We start from the raw sequence: 18,107 nt of genomic DNA on the forward strand, positions 1-18,107 counted from the left end.
ACCCCAACTTTAGAAGTCCAACCCTAAACTGAATAAGGCCTTGTGCACTGAAAATTCACTAAGTCCGAAGTAGTTTTGGGAGCTGGGAAAAAGTTAGGTGAAGTGTCTTGTGGATGGGAAAAAGGTTCCAAAGTCAGGTAAGGATCTATCCTAGTGGATAAAACTGTCCCCAGCTTTCAGAGTGCTCGTGCCAACAAGCAATGGCAAAGACAAACTATTGTAAACGTTTTTTAAAAGTTTGGAGATCTTTTAAAAGGAGGGATAAGGGTTCAAGTACCACAGTAACTCGCCCCCTCCCGTACTCCAGTTTCTCTTGGGACTTGGCAGGTCTTCAAAGGTTCGCCAGAAGTCACGTTTCCTGCTGTTTCCTCCAGACCTCCGTGCCTAGGAGTTGCAGGTTCGAGTGAATCCCCAGTCAGCCACAGATGCTGGTGCAACGTTTTGAGTTGAAGAATGCAGCTCACTTGTCCAGGCCTCCTCTCAGCACACGACTGTATGCTAGAAAGCAGATTCTGGCGATTGTCACCACTGCACAGCGACAGCAGGGGACACAGTTGTCAGTGTCAGCCTCGTATCTCGGGTCCCTTGCATACCAGGATGCAAAATTTCACAGGGACGACTCATGTAGGCGGTCCCCAAAGTTATGAACTGAAACACGGAACAGTGTCGTCTGCAGCATGCTAGCCCAAACTTTGAGCCGGTCAGCCACTGATTGACTCAGGGACACCTCAGAAAGCTCTGGTTCTTAGGACACCAAGCAGACTTCTAGAAAGGATGTTCTCTACACTCCCAGGGTCAAAGATATACCAAAGGACTTCAAAAGATCACCAGCCAGACAGTGCTCCACTGGGACTGCAGCAAAAGCTGGTTGCCAGGCCTACTTAGGATGGGTCAACGGTCTTCCCCGGTCTTCACAGCTGGGCAGAATAGTCACCCAGCGGAAGATCTGCCCCCCCACCCTCCTCACACACACCCCAGCAGTGGTCCAATCAGGACCACTGATGGTGAAACTCATGCATACTCCCTAGACCTACAGAAACCAGTTTGTGGATTGGGACCAGGCAGTCCCAGCCCACCTCTTGGGAACACAAAAACATGGCCCTGCACTAGCCTGCAAAAACCAAGGCTTTCCTGGGCAACGCATGACCATAAATCTGACAGGGCAGGAAGAAGGCCACAGAACAAGATGGCCAAAAGAACAGGCAAAACCCTTATGGCGCGGCCATGTTGGGACTCTAGCAACAGCCAAACTAGGTGGGCCTAATGAAAAGTATTGCAAACATTGTCAAAATGCAACTGCTGCCACCAGCTTGTCTTTTAGGCACATCTAAGTAACCAAAAAAATCTCGTTAGGTGTAGTCTAGGGTAATACAAAAGAAGACTGATTGCACTGCGTTGTAAGATGCATTATGCAGTGATAAAAAGTTATGCATAAAATACATAACCCGTAACAAGAAAAAGGGAAACCTAGTTTCTCAGTGCTGACCGCTTTAAGGACTGGTCAGCTTCCCCATAACAATGAGCAAAAGTGCAGTGGAGTGAAGCTGAAGGTTTCGCTTCACTGTAGAAAGTCAGGACAGAGTTAAAAATAGAAAAACAAAAAGTTTGGGGTCCCATAGAAATAGAGGGAAAGTGGCTAAAAAGAGAACTTTCCTAACAGTCTCGGGAGAGGGATCTTGATCCCTTATACTGTCCTCTATCGCCTGTTTTGGATTTTCTGCTTTCTTTGGCTCAAGCAGGCCTACATATTGGCGCACTGTAAAGGGTTACTTCGCTTCTATTTCTGCGTTTGAGGTCCCCGGAACAGGGCTTGTTTTTCACAATCCTGGCTGTTAGGCAGTTCTTCCAGGGTTTGTGCAACAAGTTTGCTCCGGCCAGTTTGTGGTTCTGGGGTGGGATTTTAATTTAGTTTAGCATTTCTCATGGGTGCTCCGTTTGAGCCCCTTCATTCCTATTTTATTAGATTGCTCCCCCTTAAGGTGATTTTCCTGGTTGCCGTCACCTCCGTGAGGTGGGCGAGTAAGCTCCAGGCATTATCTCTTGAACCTTCCTATTTGTTTTTTTCAAAGAGGTGGATTTTGAGAGTGAGACCCTCCTTTCTGCCGAAGGTGGTCTTGGACTTGCATCTCTCCTAGAAGATCCATCTTCCTGTGTTCTTTCCTCCGCCTCATCCTTCCAACGCAGAGGAAAGATTTAATCGACTGGAAGTCCTACGTCTCTTGTACTAGGGAGGCTAGGAAAGATAACTAGCTTTCTCTTGGTTACCCTGGTGTCCGTGCTGGCACGGCTGTCACCAAACGGACCTTGTCCTGGCGGATCATTCTCTGCATCTCAGAATGCTACGATCTGGCTGGGAAGGATGTGCCAAGGGTCTCAGGGCTCATTCTACCAGAGGAGGGGTTGCCACGTATGCCCTTCAGAGGGGAGTCCCTGTCCTGGACATTTGCTAGGCGTCAATGTGGGCGTCTCTGCACACATTTGCTAAGCATTACTGCTTGGATTCCCCTGTGGACCAAGATTCTGGGCAGTCCTGCAGCATGTTCTGGTTTATGTGCTGTCCTTGCTTCCTCCCTCCTCCAGCTTTACATACTGCTCTGGGAGTCCGTCATAGATGAGGAATCCGTGGCAGGAAGGAATCCATTAGAAGAACAAATTACTTACCTCTCGATGTTCTTTCTGATGGATGCTCCTGCCACAGATTCCTCAATGCCTGCCCCTCTTGTGGTAAGCTAGTACACCATCGGCTGTACGGTCCTGAGCTTCAGAGTGCTAGGCAAAAAGGGTGGAACTAAGGTCATGGGGTGCGGGGCCACTACTTATACTGCCCTGAGGTCCTGTCTGACATGGTGGCGTAGAGGCGTTGGACGGAGCCAACACGGAGCTGCGTAGTGCCCCCAGGAGAGCAGCTGAGCTGGGATATGGATATTATAGATGCGCAATCCATGGCAGGAAGATCCATCAGAACGATTACCCAAAAGTAAGTAATTAGTTCATATGTACTGTTTATTCCACGAACTGAAAACAATTGTGTGCACTGCATTGCTGATAGTGACTGTCGTTCTACCTTGTACTGTGCAATTCCATCAGAGCTTTGAGTCTGGGACTAAGTTTCGGAATAGGGTGTATGACCTAGCACTTCTGAGTGGGTGAGAGACATATCCTTGCCAAGCTAGTGAGGTACAGTGCGTGCCCAGGTGGGTGCAAGGTGCAGTGGAGTAACTTTGCTGAAAATGTTGAGGGGGGGCGGGGGGGGTTATGACATCTAAAGGAAATGAAAGGTTCCCCAGCCAAATTAATGGTGACAAAATGGTTTGCCACGAAAGTTGGGGGAGGGCAAACACTCTTGCGCCCCCCCCCCCATAAAATTACACCCATGGTGAGGTGAATAGCAGGTCTGCGAGTGGGTCTGAAATACATAGTGTGACACGGAATCGACCTGCTCTGCATGTACAGATCACGTATGCCTTTGTTTCAACAGACTCCTCGATGAAAAGCTCAATATTGTGGGTGAAAGTAGCAATCAATCTCATGTATTGCTGGCTTTGGGACCCCCAGCTGTATGCCATCCTGCTTTCCCCTAGCCGTATACCCCCTGCCTGGTCCCCCCAGCTGTAGGCCCACCTGCCCGGTCTCCAGCCATAAGTCGGTGCCTGGTCTTAAAACCATACTTAACCGCTTTACTTAAATAGACACTGATCCTGCACTAGAGAAAAGGCTCCCACGCATCAAGTCCACGCATAAGTCTACGCTGTTTGCTGGGACGTCGCGCTGCTGGATACGCTCCTGGATCCTTTGATTTGTTCAATTGGACTTTACTTGGACTTTAACTGGTACGAATAATTGAAAGGACATTAACAACAATTTACCGTTGTATATCTGCAGCCTACTTTACTGAATCCATTGATTTTACAATGTTTATTTTACCTTTTATAGGTGGCCCCGCCCCATTTCCCAGAACGCCTTAAAAAGGATGTGCCCGCGCGCATTAGCGCGTGCATCAAGTCCACGCATAAGTCTAGGCTGTTTGCTCGCTCACCGGCTTTGCCCGTTTTTGTTTTATTTTTTCCATTTTTCCATCTGATTGAGCACCCATAGCTATAGATGTTATCCCTTTCTGCACTACCTAAATCCAAGTGGATATTGGCAGTGAGCATTAAACACATGACTTCTTACAGTGGCTCATTCGCTCGGAACGGAAGGCAAGTCCACTTCATTTTGTGTCTGCTGTGCCCTCTGTGTTCCCCGAACAACCCACGATGATTTGTGTTTAAGACCGGGATATGTTAAGAAAAAACTTTAGGAGTACGACTTGTGCAAAACCCTTACACAAATAAAGAAATACAAAACGTACACCGAATATTCCATTCATACCAAAAAACAAGTTCCTAGATATAACTATATTGAGTCCTTCCCCTGCAATCACTTTAGAAAGTGCTATGGGGTTTAAATTTAATCTAGATCACACGCATGTAAGGACCAAACATTGGAATAAAGTAAAAGATGCTTCGATGAATGAAAAACGTCGTTTCCCCTCATGGGAAGAGCTGACTGAAACGCTTAAACATTACATTTTATATTGTCCTCATTTTAGAATCAAGAGAACCAATATGTTGATGAAGTTTGTAAACCGAGTATGAAGATTGTCTCGATTCACTCTGGGCAAGAATGATGCATGGGAACCATAGGACACTGACTTAGTTGGCGTCTGTAAATATATAGAAAATTAATTGGCGCATCATGATATCCAATGATTCCTTGCTCGTAACTTTTGGTTACTCTTGTTTTACGACCATTTGTTTTAAATTTGATGTTTAAACAACCATGATGATAATTTTCAATTGTGTTTATATGTTGTCAAAATATTTTTTGTAAAGGTTCCATTTTTGAATCATGGACAAATAAATAAAAAAAAAAGGCTCCCACTTTTGATCCGGGCAGAATAGCTTAACCTATAAGCAGTGTCTTGGGAATTCGTCCCTTCTCCCGAAGGGGAACTCCCCCCTCCCCCTCCCTCCCACCCTCTGTGAGGCTAGGAAGGTGAGCTGGTCTGCAACACCCTCCATAGAGGTTGAGGCAAGCAGGACCTTACTGTGGGAACAAGGACTCCCGTTCCTGTGAGGAACTCCCTTGAGATCCTTCCAATATTACCTCTTCAGACATATTGTACAGGATTTATATGAAGAAAGAACAAGGATGTGTTCTTGCAAAACAGAAAATGTGAATATCGCTTCAAATGGAAAACATCATTTATCTGGAACGACGAGGAGGAGAAAGCAGGAGGACAAGAGGTTGTAGCAGGCAGGCAGGCAGAGAGACAGACTGAATGACTACATCACAACTGAAAGGGGCAGAGACTGTAAAGTCTGAGAATCCTGCGAGTTACAAACCTTCTGCCGAACCAAAATCAACGAGCTGGATGCACTGCGTCCTTTAAGCTGGAGAGGGAGAGAAGCAACAATTGGTGGCATGACCACGAAGATCCTGTGGTGGAACGACTGTTCTTGCAACGCCGCCAAAACCACTACATGGGTGGAACCGTGGAACATCCTGGCTCTTTGGATACCGGAAGGCCATCCTATACCAATTACGAGATACCAAAGGAAGAAAAGCTGGTCAGGCAAAGAGGAGAACCAAGCCCGAACGTAGAGCAACCCCAGTGACATTATCCCTGAGGTTGACCGGTAACTGGAAAATGGACAGAGAATAGTTATTAAAGCACTCCTACTCATCTTAGTGAAGCTAAAGAGATAACGTTGAAACCAAGTGAAGTGAAGGATAATTGCTTTAAGAGTACTCCTATTCGTCAAAGTAAAGAAAGCCTCCATAAGAAAAATAAGGAAGCTATAAGAGAAAAACCAATGCATATGCGAGTACTGAGAGAATTGTATGAACTAGTCAAAGACGTCACAGGGGAGTTTATAAATCAGCTATTGAATAAAAGATTGCAAGATGCACAATCCAGACGAAGGGAGTCATTCTCCCCAGTTAGGGACACTCACTGACGAGCACCTTAGTTAGGTAGGGAACACCCCATAGAAGTAGGGAGGGATAAGCAGTATCCCTTTTCTTTAATAAAAACACATGAACATGTCTGAGTCTGGGTCCTTCTTCCGACCCACCATAGCGGCTATTGCACTTAATCTCCTCTTATATGGAAAGGTAAGGTGGTTAGTTTCTCAGTGTAATGCCCAGTCATGCCCCAACCATTACTGATTCTCTAGGCCAATCCTTAAAGAGCCCCCAATAAATAATGGGGCACAGCTGTGGAGCATCTCACCCCAAGAATCTTGCCTGACCATTACATTGTCCTATTCATGCATCTCAGTCTGCACAGGAATGGTTGGGCACAAACCTTTGTCTGGGGAGTTTAACCAATGGCCATTTACCAGTGAAGGGGTGGGGTGTGGGGGCACCATGCATCAGACCTTTGATTTCTCATCTCTCAATATGTTGTCCCACAGAAATTCCTCAGACTAGACCAAAGCCCCATTACGTGATGATCAAGAAGGATGCAGAGACCAACGAGGCGGTGTACTGCACCAAGGAGCCCTTCATCGGCAGCCGTGTCATCTTCATCCGATGGCTGGCATCCTTCTGGCTGGAGCCAAAGCCACACGTTGGCACCCACATCCCGGGGACGGAGGGCGAGAATGTACCAAAGAATATCCAGGTATGTTCAGGTGGGAGGAGTCTCTGGGGAGGAGGGAGTGTGTGTCAAGGTACCCTCAGGCTCAGGAAGGAGGAGCCTTGGTTTGGGTTGATAACTGAAAATCTTTGTGGTCGTTGGAGATTTGGTTGCAATTTTTTTTTTTTTTTACAGGTACACTTTGCCGCATATGTATGTGGCCCTTAACCCCTTTTCATTAATGATATTCCTATACCCACCCCCACATATATATGTGGCAAAATGCACACAAATAATTGCTTGTCCAACTACCAAATTGGATGTGCAGTGATCATCCAATCCTGGATCCTCAGGGCAAGAGGGAGTGTGTATCCAGGTACCCTCGAAGACTATAACAAAGTGCAAAATAATCAGCCCACCCCAACCATACCATATCGGTGAAGAAACCCAAAAAACTCACGGACCTAAATTTCACTTCACACCTATAACCACGGACATCATGAGGAAAACTCTCTAAAACAAACTGCATATCATGCACAGAACACGTACTAACGCCAACACTGATACTCGATAACCCAGAAATATTCATTCCATTCCTTACACAAATGGTAAACACCTCCTTTAGAGACCACATTGTACCAACGACAATAAAAGCAGTCACAGTCACACCATTGCCCAAAAAAACAGAACTACACCAACAGGACCCATTACCAACTGTAATTTTGTACTGAAAATATTAGACCAGATTGCCACTGAACAACTTCAAGAGTACGTAGACAGCAACAATCTCCTCCACCCACAGCAGTCAGGATTCAGGAAAGCACACAGCAGAATCCGCCTAATTAGATCAACAAACAGAAATGTTAGGACTTCTGGACAAGGGTAAAGCAGGATTGCTGATCTTACTGGACCTCTCGGCAGCTTTCGATTTGTTGGATCACCGAAAGCTCTGAGAGGCCCTAGACCATGTCGGAAACAGCTCCCAGGGAGCCATTAGTTGGATATCTTCTTTCCTTCAAGATAGACAATCTAAAATAATCTGGGGAAACCATGCATCTACAACTTAAACCAGTGGATTTTGGCGTTCCAGCTTCTCTCCACTCTGGTTTAATTTGTACCTACAGTGCCTATGCACATTGCTAACCCAATTAGGCATATTCTTTACAAACTTTGCTGACGACACACAGTTGGTGTTCGAACTCAGTGGAGAAAGCAAGATAGGGCAAAACTAACCTTAATCTACAACACCATCGAAGCCTGGATGAAGGCTAACTGGATGTGCCTTAACGGCACCAAAACTGAGCTTATGATTTTTGGCTCAACACAGGCCAGAAAAAAAACAGTCCTGTGTACTCTACATTTAATTTCGAGGACACACCAATTATAGTGTCGAAAAAAGTGAAAACAACAGGAATCTATATGCAGGCATCACTTGGAACAGAAGCCCAGGTAGCATACCTAAAAAGAAACTGCCAATACTACCAAAAGCAAATCAAACCTCTATTAAATAAGCAAAACAACATAACCATAGCTAGAGCCACTATTCTCTTTCTCTCAAGATTAGACTATGGAAATTCCCTAATGCTAGGTGCCAGCAAGAAATGTACAAATCAATGCCAGGTGATCCAGAACAACGCGGTCGGAACCATCAGCGACAAAACAAAAAGAGAACACATCACAGGAGAAAGGAGGGACTTGCACTGCCAGCAATAGAGGAAAGAACCACATTCAAATCCTTGATGTTGGTTTACCGCTCCACAAATGGAAATGGCCCTATGTACCTCCAAAAGCAATTCAAGAGATACAAACCAACTCGAAATCTCAGATCCATTAACAAAGATCTTTTACAGACCAAGCCATCGAAAAAATCAAATGGTTTGGGCTGGGCTTTCCCCACCAAAGCTATAGTGAAATGGAACACACTACCGGAGACTTTAAGAACCGAATCTGAAATGTTTTAAAAATAAACTTAAAACCTTCCTATTTAAATAATCACCTTCTAATTTGAGCACCATCTAAACTGATCCACACACACTTAATTGTTGTCCCGTCACTACGTCCTTGTCTTTATGGAAAGCGATCAGATGCCTGCGGGCTGCAGTGCTATACAAATAAATAAGAGGGAGTGTGTACCCAGGAACTATTGGAAGGAGGAGCCACAGGGCAAGTGGGAGTGTGTACCCAGGTACCTTCAGAAGGAGGAGCATGAGGGAAGAGTGAGTGTATGTCCAGGTACGATCAGGAAGAGGGAACTCCAGAGCATGAGTGAGTGTGCATCAGGCACCTTTAGGAAGGTGCAGCTTCAGGGGAGGAGTAAGTGAGTGTGTGTGTGTGTGTGTGTGTCCAGCTACTCTCAGGAAAGTGGAGCCATATGGTAAGTTTGAGTATGTATCGGGACCACTGTGGAAGTAGGACCCTCAGTCTATGAATTAGTATCTGAATGTTTCTGAGAAGCAGTGGACTCTGTGAGAATCAAGGTGTGGGAGTGATACCTATTCGCACCTCGGGGCTCCCTCCAGGGTGCAAATAGCCTTAAGGAGAGTTTTTGGAAGGGAGATGGGCATGCCTAACCTATTAAAAAAAGAAAACGGCCACCACATTGGGAAATAGAAAAGGGACTTGGTGCCTTTTGCATTTCAATGGCAGCAGCATGGACGGTAGAGGAACGCAGCAGCCAGGGAGACCTGATGCCAGGAGGAAAGCCGTGTAAGGGGCATGAGGGTGCTGTGGGTGAGGAGGACGGGGGATTGAGTGGGGGGTTGTTTGATACCTGCCCTCTTCCGAGACTGCTCTGTCCCATAGCCATTTAGAGAGTTTGGACAACATGTTTGGTAAGAATTGGTGCAGTCACACTGTGAGACTACACAGCACTGATCTGCTTAGTATTAGGTAACCCACCTTTTGGTATAGGTCTGTACTACACAAGTTGGGTGTGACTGAGCAGCCAGGCCCATCTCAAGAGAGGTACATGTGAGCTGTAGAGCTATACCAATGAACTTCGTAAATACAAGTAGCCAGGTAACACTTACACCCAAGGTTTCAGTTATAAATATTTATTTAATTAACATGAATTATTTTGTAATCGTTCTTTAAAAAGACAATTCATATAACAATGTAAATATACTTTCAAGCTACTTTCCAAGAACAAGCTAGTGGATAATCTTTGGATATGCTTCTTACACAATTCCTACACCCTGAGGTGACTTCAATCACAAGGACAGTAATGGCATTTATATCACACTAGTAATACTTTGCAGATTCTGAGGTTGCAGAAAGGAAAGGTTTAAGGAAGGAAAAGGTTAAACAGGTTCTTAGTATATGTGAGGACACTTACAATTTACATTGAAATCTAGACAAGCCTTTCCCAGCAGTAACAGTCTAAAACAAGTTACCACCTATGAGGGACAAACAATATCAAAGTCATGGTCTAGAAGAGTCTGCAGGGACCCAGGACAGCCAAAGTCCATTTGAAACGGTCTATGGAGCTGAGGCACTTCTTAGAATCAAAGTCGTGCACAAAGTTAGTTTGTTAGAAAATTATTTGTAGGGTCACAAACTGTTAAGCCTGTGGAAAGAGAGTTGGAATCAACTCTAAAAGTAAGCCAATGCAATTCCCAACTGAGTAAAGCACAGCTAAAAGAAAATGGGTTAAGTACCCCAAGTCTGAACAGTACCTCTGGTTTGAAGAAGAGTTGTCCAGCTGTATTCTGTTCTGCTACAGCGGTGCAGACCCCACGTTCCCGAGCCTCTGTCATGGGGACAAGAAGGACGACATCTGGAGGGCCCCTGCGGTGGTATTTGGGAGGTCGTCGGCAGAAACGGGCTCTTGTCGGTTCAGCAGCACTTTGAGGTTTCAGCGCTTAGCAAACAGCAGTGTTGCAGATCTTGGATACCGGTTGGGCTTCCTTCACTCCTTGGGTCCTGCACTCTGGTGAGGGGACATGAGCTCTGGTCCTGTTTCTGGAGGGTCCTTAAGAGACTCCTGGAGCTTCTAGATGGATTTTACATGTTGCACTCGACTACCGGTTACTTGACCCCTGGTACTCGGTTCTTGCAGCAGCGAAGAAGTACAGCCAGTCAGGGAAGATGGTCCAGTGGAGTCCATCTCACGGTTGGTTGGTCCCACTAACCCAATGGGAGAAGTCGTCCCTTCCGGAGCTTCTCTGTCAAATTGAAAAAAAGTTTCAGCACAGCAGCAGGGCTTCACTGGGCAATTCAAAGGTCCAGGAGGATGCAGCAAGCTTCGTTCACGCTTTCTTCGTCGGGTGTTTCTCCCAGTGGTCGACTCTGCCTCTAGTCCCCAAACCCTTGCCTTTTAAGCAGGTATCTCCCATTCATGCACAGCCTAGGCTGTCAATCACACAGCAGGGTGGCTGTCCTGATCGGACAGCCAGCCAGCCAGCCAATCAGGACTGCATTCAGGCATCCCTAGAGACAAAGGATGGGGAGTTTGTCCTTCCATAAACACTGGAGCCAGAGGCAGGCTTCAGGGCTGAAGCCCGCCAAAGGCAAGACAAAAAAAGGGGTCAAATCTGTTTCAACGCACAGAGTAAAACCGAAGAAAGACCTCACAAACAGATAATGGCGAAAAAAGACAACTGGGGTCATTTTGACGAAATGGTCACCCATGGGTGCTGTACTGCAGCTGAGGGTTCAGCATGTGTTAGGAAAGCACAATGGTAGGAAAAATTCAACCACTGCCACCAGCTATTTAAAGTAGTGAGGGTAACGATTTCTTTTTTTGAGTGTAGTGTAAGGGCTACTAGGTAATCCCTAGCACCGCAAATACAATGATGTGTGCTGGACCTACAAAGAGAAAAAGTAAAGTCAATTTCACTTTACTATCCTTGGGAACAGTAGCTCACACAAGAAAAGGTATTTAAACCTTATGATAAATCTAAAGAATATCTCGGTGACACTGCACTGAGGGTGCTGTGTGTCGCCATACAACAAGTAGATCCAAAAACAGTGGAAACACATAATCCAAATCGGGTCAAAACACATTAGTGGGAAAAAGGTCTCACTCAATCCAGGGTTAAAATTGTGAAGTCCTAAAGTCCAGCAAAAGAGCTGGGGGTCGCTAAGGTTGAAGGGAATTAGCACAGAAATGATTCGCCCTAGCACACACCACGGGTAAGTATCACGCAATCAAGGTTTCTTGGGCCTGGATGACGACAGTGTATCCTTATGTAGTGGCTGCGCTTTGTGTGGCCATTTTACTGCACCGGGCGCATTTCTTGCTCTGGGTGTCTGTGTTTAACTCCAGTAGCCAGGCAGCTGTATTTTGTTGCTGGAAGTGGCGTGACCAGAGTGCCACCTTCTGGTCACTGCTGGTTGGTGGCGTCCTTGGTCTGGATACCACAAGGGACCTTTGGCTGGGTGTGCTGTGTTTACATGGCAATACTTTAATGCGACAGCCAGCATTGACGGGCTCACTGTAAAAAAAACAGAATGCTGCTTCTGTGCGCGATTGCTGGTTTGGGTCACTCCAACCCTCGATTTAGGGATACACGTGAAGACTTTGCACTCTTACCTTGCCAATCGCTGGTATACGATCCTGAAGGATGACTTGCCCAACAATGGATTTGTTGCCCAATCTCCTTGACTGTTGGAACTCAGGAAAAAGTCAACCAATCACAGCACAGCTTTATTGTAAAGACAATTTGTGTTCACCCTCTTTGGCGGGAGTTTGCTCTACAGACATGTGTTCCCCTTCAATGGGCCTAGTGGACTTTATAGGTCTTTTGAACACTTGTTACCTTATGGCTCAAACTCTTGGAAATGCTCTTTATTCTTTATTTACCTCTAAATTGTAGTTTTAATACACTTTTAATATTTAAATAATATGTTTGGCTAAAGATGTTGGTTGGTCCTTGCCTTTTAACTGTCCTTGTAAAACCACCCTGCATCTGCCTAACGTACTCCCTCGGCTGCTCTGGCTATTCTATCACTGGGAGAGTCTAGATGCTCTCATGAATCTAACTCTCGGCCCCCACCAGATTACACGGAGGTGGGGGGGGCGGTGTGGGGGCGCTAGGGCAGGTTTTCTCAAGTCCAACTAAGGGCTTAGTAAAACCATTCAACTGAGACAGTACAAGACTCCACTCTTTGTATAAGGCTGTACCACCTGAGTATATGGTAGCGTAGACAGAGCAGCAAGGCTTATCTTAACTTATAGTATACCAAGGGTTCAACAAAAAGGCTTACAACCAGAAGTATTATAAAAAATAAAGGTTTATTATAAATACAAGTTAGGCCAAGATAAGTCTTGTGGGGTGGGGGGGGGGCAAGTACTTGGTCATAGAATTATAAACACAATATAGAAACACCCCACAATGCTTTAAAGTACACAGACCAAAGCATAAACTTTGTTCAGAAAACTAACAGTATTTCTAGGCAGGTCCGACCTTCTCAAACACATTTAGTATAGGACACACATTCATTAGGAGTAAAACATTGTTACTTTCTCATTACCTTTAGTAATACAAGGGTAGTAGACCCTAGCAGCTGTGCAGTGACACTGAGTTAAGGAATTGTTTAGTAAACCAACCTGCAAGTATACTTTTACAAATAGTGGAATACTAATTCAAGGAACAGTAGAAACCTATATAACCATATTCAGGATAACACAGTTCTGCTAGGTGAGTAAGACCTTTTGGTGTATTATACAATTAGTTGCTTTTCAGCTCAGTGGAACCCAGACTAAGGTAAGCAAGTACTCTTTACACTAATTTAGGATTCCACCAGGCAGACCAAGGTCAGCTCTACTTACTGAACACTTTTTTATGAATGGCCCACAGGTAAAACCTAATGTAATATACTATTACAGTTGCTTTTCAGATTAGTGGCGCACACAGACTAACAAAGGTAAGCAATAACTCTCCAACTTATTTTTGGATGGCACTAGGTAGACCAAGGTAAGTAAAACCCACAGTAACTTATTAAGAATGGCACACAGCTATTCAAGGTAAGTAAAACCCATATACATTTTAGGAGCTTACAGCAACTTAAAGGTAGGTATAAACCTAAGACTGTTTTAGCATCTGTATAAAGAGACCAGGGAAAGCAAAACAAAATGTTATTCTAGGTAGGTAAAACCCAAGGCAGACTTAGTTTAGACAGGCTATGCAGCAGGTCTGGGGAAGCAAGACCCAGTTGGTGAACTTACAAACTAATATTCTGAAAGAAATAGCTATTTGAAGCCAACAGCATTACCTTTGGCACAACCAATTCACAGGTGGGTAAAATAACCTTGCATATACTTTTCAGAATGGCAGAACACATTCAAGGTAAGTAAGACCTTTTGTAACTGTTCATGCTCAGTCACAGTAACCAACTTTCGAGGGGATTGGGTCCTCCGACGTATTCCATATCTATAACAGGTAATCACCACAGCTGTGCTGCTTCGGAAACTTTTTCGGCGTCTGCGTCGATGACGATGCGCCATCGTCGAGGACCTCCTCCGACTACATCCGATGTGATAAGTAGGACGCACGACGCCCGTAGCCTCAGTTCCGTTTTTTCCGCGAACGTGTTGCTTCGTGAATCTCGGTTACGCCTCGACTCTTTGGAGTTCTGTTCTTCTCGGTTCTTCGAACCTGTTCATTTTTGTGAGAAAATCCTTTGTGTGAAGATGTCTTATACTTCGTCTTCGACCCCGCGTCCGATCTTCAAGAAGTGCGGGGAGTGTGGGTCCAAGATGTCGGTGACGGACTCGCACGACGCCTGCCTTTGGTGCCTCGGGGAGGCCCACGACACGGATGACTGTATCGACTGCCAGTCGCTCACGTCCAAAGCCTTACGTGAACGTAAGAAGTTGTCGGTAGGTCGGGTGTCCAAGCCCCGGAAGTCGAAGTCTGCGGGGCTTTCGACGGATGATTCGAGAGGTGACTCATCGTGTCATCGTCGGAAGTCTCGTGGGTCTCCTTCTAGGAGTCGGTCTCGCCACCCCTCGGCCTCTTCGAGGCATTCTCGGAAGCGCTGACAGCGGTAGTCTTCCAGGTCCTCTTCTGAGGACTCTGCCCGGCACGTCGCTTACCCCACCAGCCGTGCGACGCCAGAGGAATGGGCTTCCTTCGGGAAGAAAATGCTGGCGATTCTCGAGTCGCAGGGTACTAAGCAGTCCGCGCCCCCGAGTGGGGTCAGCCGTGAGAGGTCGAGAGAGAACGCTCGCAAGAGTTGTCGGCACGAGTCACGGGAGAGGTCCCGTTCGGACAAGGGGACTCGTTCTCGACGTACCCGTTCCAGGTCCCAGGCCTCGACGCGTTCGAGACCGTGTGCACCTGTGATGTCTTCGAGGAAGACATCGACGTCTGAGGCGTCGAGGGCGTCGACAGGCTTTCTCGAGGCTCCGGCTCCGAGGAAGTCGAAGTCGTCGAAGCCGTGGACGCTCAGGTCATGTAAGGACACGCTCGGAGCTCTGGCTTCGAGGACTGTGTCGACGCCGTCGGTGCTGCATCTGATGTCGATGCCGATTTACTCGACGCCGGCGCCGATTCACTCGACGCCCTCAACGCCTTTCGAGGCCGGGGTGTCGGAGGTACCCCGTGGCACAGGGGAACCCCCTAGGAAGGCTCTGGTTAAGAGCAAGCACTCTCGGGTGCCTTCTTTTCGCCACCTGGATTATATTTCGGAGATGGGTGAGGATTCTGATGGCCTGGTTCCTAGTCAGGTTCCAGATGAAATGGTCTCGGGCCATAGTCAGTTTGACGATTTGAGGCAGTCACTGCATGATGCCAGTGGACTGGACACCTCTCCGGAGGTGGAGTTTTGTAGGCCTGAGCCTGGCTTTCATGCCGATTCCTCGTACCGGCGCCTTATGGCTAGGGTTTCCGAGTACTTGGGATGGTCTGCTCCCCCAGGGGAGTTTGTGCAGGATGATTTTACGGACATCCTTGATGTTGGTCCCCCAACTGACCCGGTACTGCCGTTTCATATGGCTCTACAGAGAAGGGTGGCGGCGGCTTGGACTGCTCCGGAGAGTCTCCCGGCGGTGGGCAGGTCCTTGTCACGAAAATACCATCCAGCCAGTAGCGACCCCTGCTACTTGACCAGGCACCCCACTCCGGAGAGTTTGGTGGTGCAGGCGGCCACGGCCCCGGCAAAGCAGGCGTCGTACCCTACCATCCCTCCTGATAGGGACGACAAACGTTTTGATGGCTGGGCGAAGAAAGTGTTTTCTTCTGGTGGTATGGCGCTTCAGGCGGCCAACTCCATTTGTGCCTTGTCTCGTTTCACACACACTCTGTGGAACTGTGTTGCGTTAGCGGCTGAACATATTCCCGAAGGGGCTGAACGGGATGGTTTCCTTGCTATGGTCCAGGATGGTAAGGATGCCATGTGTGAGTCCGTTCAGTCGGGTTTGGACATGGCTGAATGCGTCAGCAGGTCCATGGCGGCGAGCACCGTGATACGCAGGTTTGCGTGGTTGCGGAAGTCGGGGTTTACTCCTGATGTGCAGTCCCGGCTCCTCAACATGCATGCCCTTTGACGGTGAACACCTTTTTGGCAGCAAGGCTGACGAGAGCCTTGAGAGGTTAAAGACCTCCAAAACTGCAGCGAAGTCATTGGGCGCTGCAGTTCGCCAACCTCCGCCTTTTCGTCCTAGGGGACAGCAGTGGAGGGGTGGTTCCTTTCGCTATTACTCGTCCTTCAGTAAAGCGAGAGGAGCTGGCAGTCAAAGAGGCCAGCGCAGGGGTACCAGAGGTGGACGACAGGGTACCCGTGGTGCCAAGGCCGCTCGGGCAGTTGCCTCTTTGCCCTCAGGTAACGCTGCAGCCGCTACCTCTGTCATGAGGCCATGTCCCATGGTTCGCCGGTTGGGGGAAGGCTGGCGCAGCATCTTGTAGAGTGGCGTGCCATTACTTCAGATGTGTGGGTTCTGGAGATCATAACCCCCGGCTACTGTCTTCCCTTTCGGCAGAGGCCTCACGACAATCCACCGGGGAACCTCTCTTTGCAGAGTCCGGATCCGCTCCTTGCGCAGGAAATTCAAGCCCTGCTGGAGAAAGGCGCCATAGAACTGGTGCCTGTAGCGGAGAGGAACAAGGGATGGTATTCCCCTTATTTTTTGATTTTGAAGAAAGACGGGGGATTGAGACCCATCATGGACTTGCGCGGTTTGAACAAACTCCTCAGGAAGGACAAGTTCAAGAGGGTTACTCTCTCTCAAGTCCTCCAGGCCGTTCAGCTTCAGGACTGATTGGTGTCTCTCGACCTCAAGGATGCTTACTTCCATGTGCCGATCCATCCCAAGCACAAGAAGTACCTGAGGTTCGCGGTTGGCGACTCGTACTTTCAGTTTCGGGTCCTGCCGTTCGGATTGACCTCCACCCCGAGGGTTTTCACCAAGCTCATGGTGGTGGTGGCAGCGCATCTCAGGCAAGGGGGGATTCACGTCTACCCCTACCTGGACGATTGGTTGATCAGGGGGAGCTCTCCCAAGCAAGTCCTGGATCATCTGTCCGTCACCTGCCACTCCCTTCACAGGCTGGGCTTCTCCCTCAATTTAAAGAAGTCCCATTTGACGCCAACACAGCGGCTCCTGTACATCGGTGCAGTGCTCGACACTTCCCTGGGGCAGTGTTTTCCTCCCCAGGTGAGGGCTCTTCACATTCAGCAGATGGTGCACAAGTTTCAGCATGCCCAGTCGCTCCCAGCAGTCGAGTTCTTGAGGTTGCTCGGCCTGATGGAATCCTGCATTCTTCTGGTGCCAGAGGCTTGCCTGCGGATGAGATCTTTGCAGTGGGCACTCAAGATGCAATGGTCGCAGTCCTCCGGCAGGATGTCGGACCCGGTTCAGGTGCCTCCCTCGGTCGCCCGGGACCTTCTGTGGTGGGCCGTCGAAGGCAACTTGATGAAGGGGGCTCCAATTTGGCTTCCCTGGCCGGAGGTGACAATCGTGACGGATGCATCCCTCACGGGATGGGGAGCTCATGCCAACGAGCTGACAGTCAGCGGTCGTTGGTCTCCGTCGGAGTCCAGACTCCATATCAATCTGTTGGAGCTGAGGGCCGTCAGGCTTGCCCTGAAGGCTTTTCTGCCGACTGTGCGAGGAAAGAATGTCCTGATCCTGACGGACAACACAGTGGCCATGCACTTCCTCAACAAAAAGGGGGGGGGGGCAGGGTCACTTCCTCTGTGCAGGGAGGCGATGCAGCCCGAGTTCTGGGCCATCCAGCAGGAAGTTTCGATCTCGGCAGTTCATCTGGCCGGAGAAGAAAACGTGACGGCGGACGCTCTGAGGAGGCAGAGCACGATCTCTCACGAGTGGGAGTTGGCTCAGGAGATTCTCCTGGAGAGCTTCGCCTTTTGGGGGACCCCTCAAGTGGATCTCTTCGCCTCCAGTGTCAACCAGAAGTGCGAGAGGTTCTGCTTTCGGGAATTTCCTCCAAAAGGAGCCTTAGGAGACGCGTTTGTGGTGGAGTGGCCATTCCCGCTGCTGTACCCGTTTCCTCCAGTCCCTGTCATCCCGCAAGTGCTG

At 48.0% G+C, this 18,107-nt stretch overlaps 1 protein-coding gene across 8 annotated transcripts in view; it reads left to right on the forward strand.

The window, feature by feature from the left end:
* Positions 1 to 18,107, forward strand: part of RALGAPA1 (Ral GTPase activating protein catalytic subunit alpha 1) — a 1,128,412-nt gene that overhangs the window by 228,479 nt on the left and 881,826 nt on the right. For all 8 annotated transcript variants that reach the window (XM_069638431.1, XM_069638437.1, XM_069638433.1 and 5 more), the window contains exon 9: positions 6,462 to 6,670. In XM_069638431.1, the coding sequence (XP_069494532.1) occupies positions 6,462 to 6,670 (209 nt within the window). The remainder of the gene's footprint in view (positions 1 to 6,461; positions 6,671 to 18,107) is intronic.

The sequence above is a fragment of the Ambystoma mexicanum genome, chromosome 14 (assembly GCF_040938575.1).
Source record: "Ambystoma mexicanum isolate Mex_15411 chromosome 14, UKY_AmexF1_1, whole genome shotgun sequence".
Lineage (NCBI taxonomy): Eukaryota > Metazoa > Chordata > Amphibia > Caudata > Ambystomatidae > Ambystoma > Ambystoma mexicanum.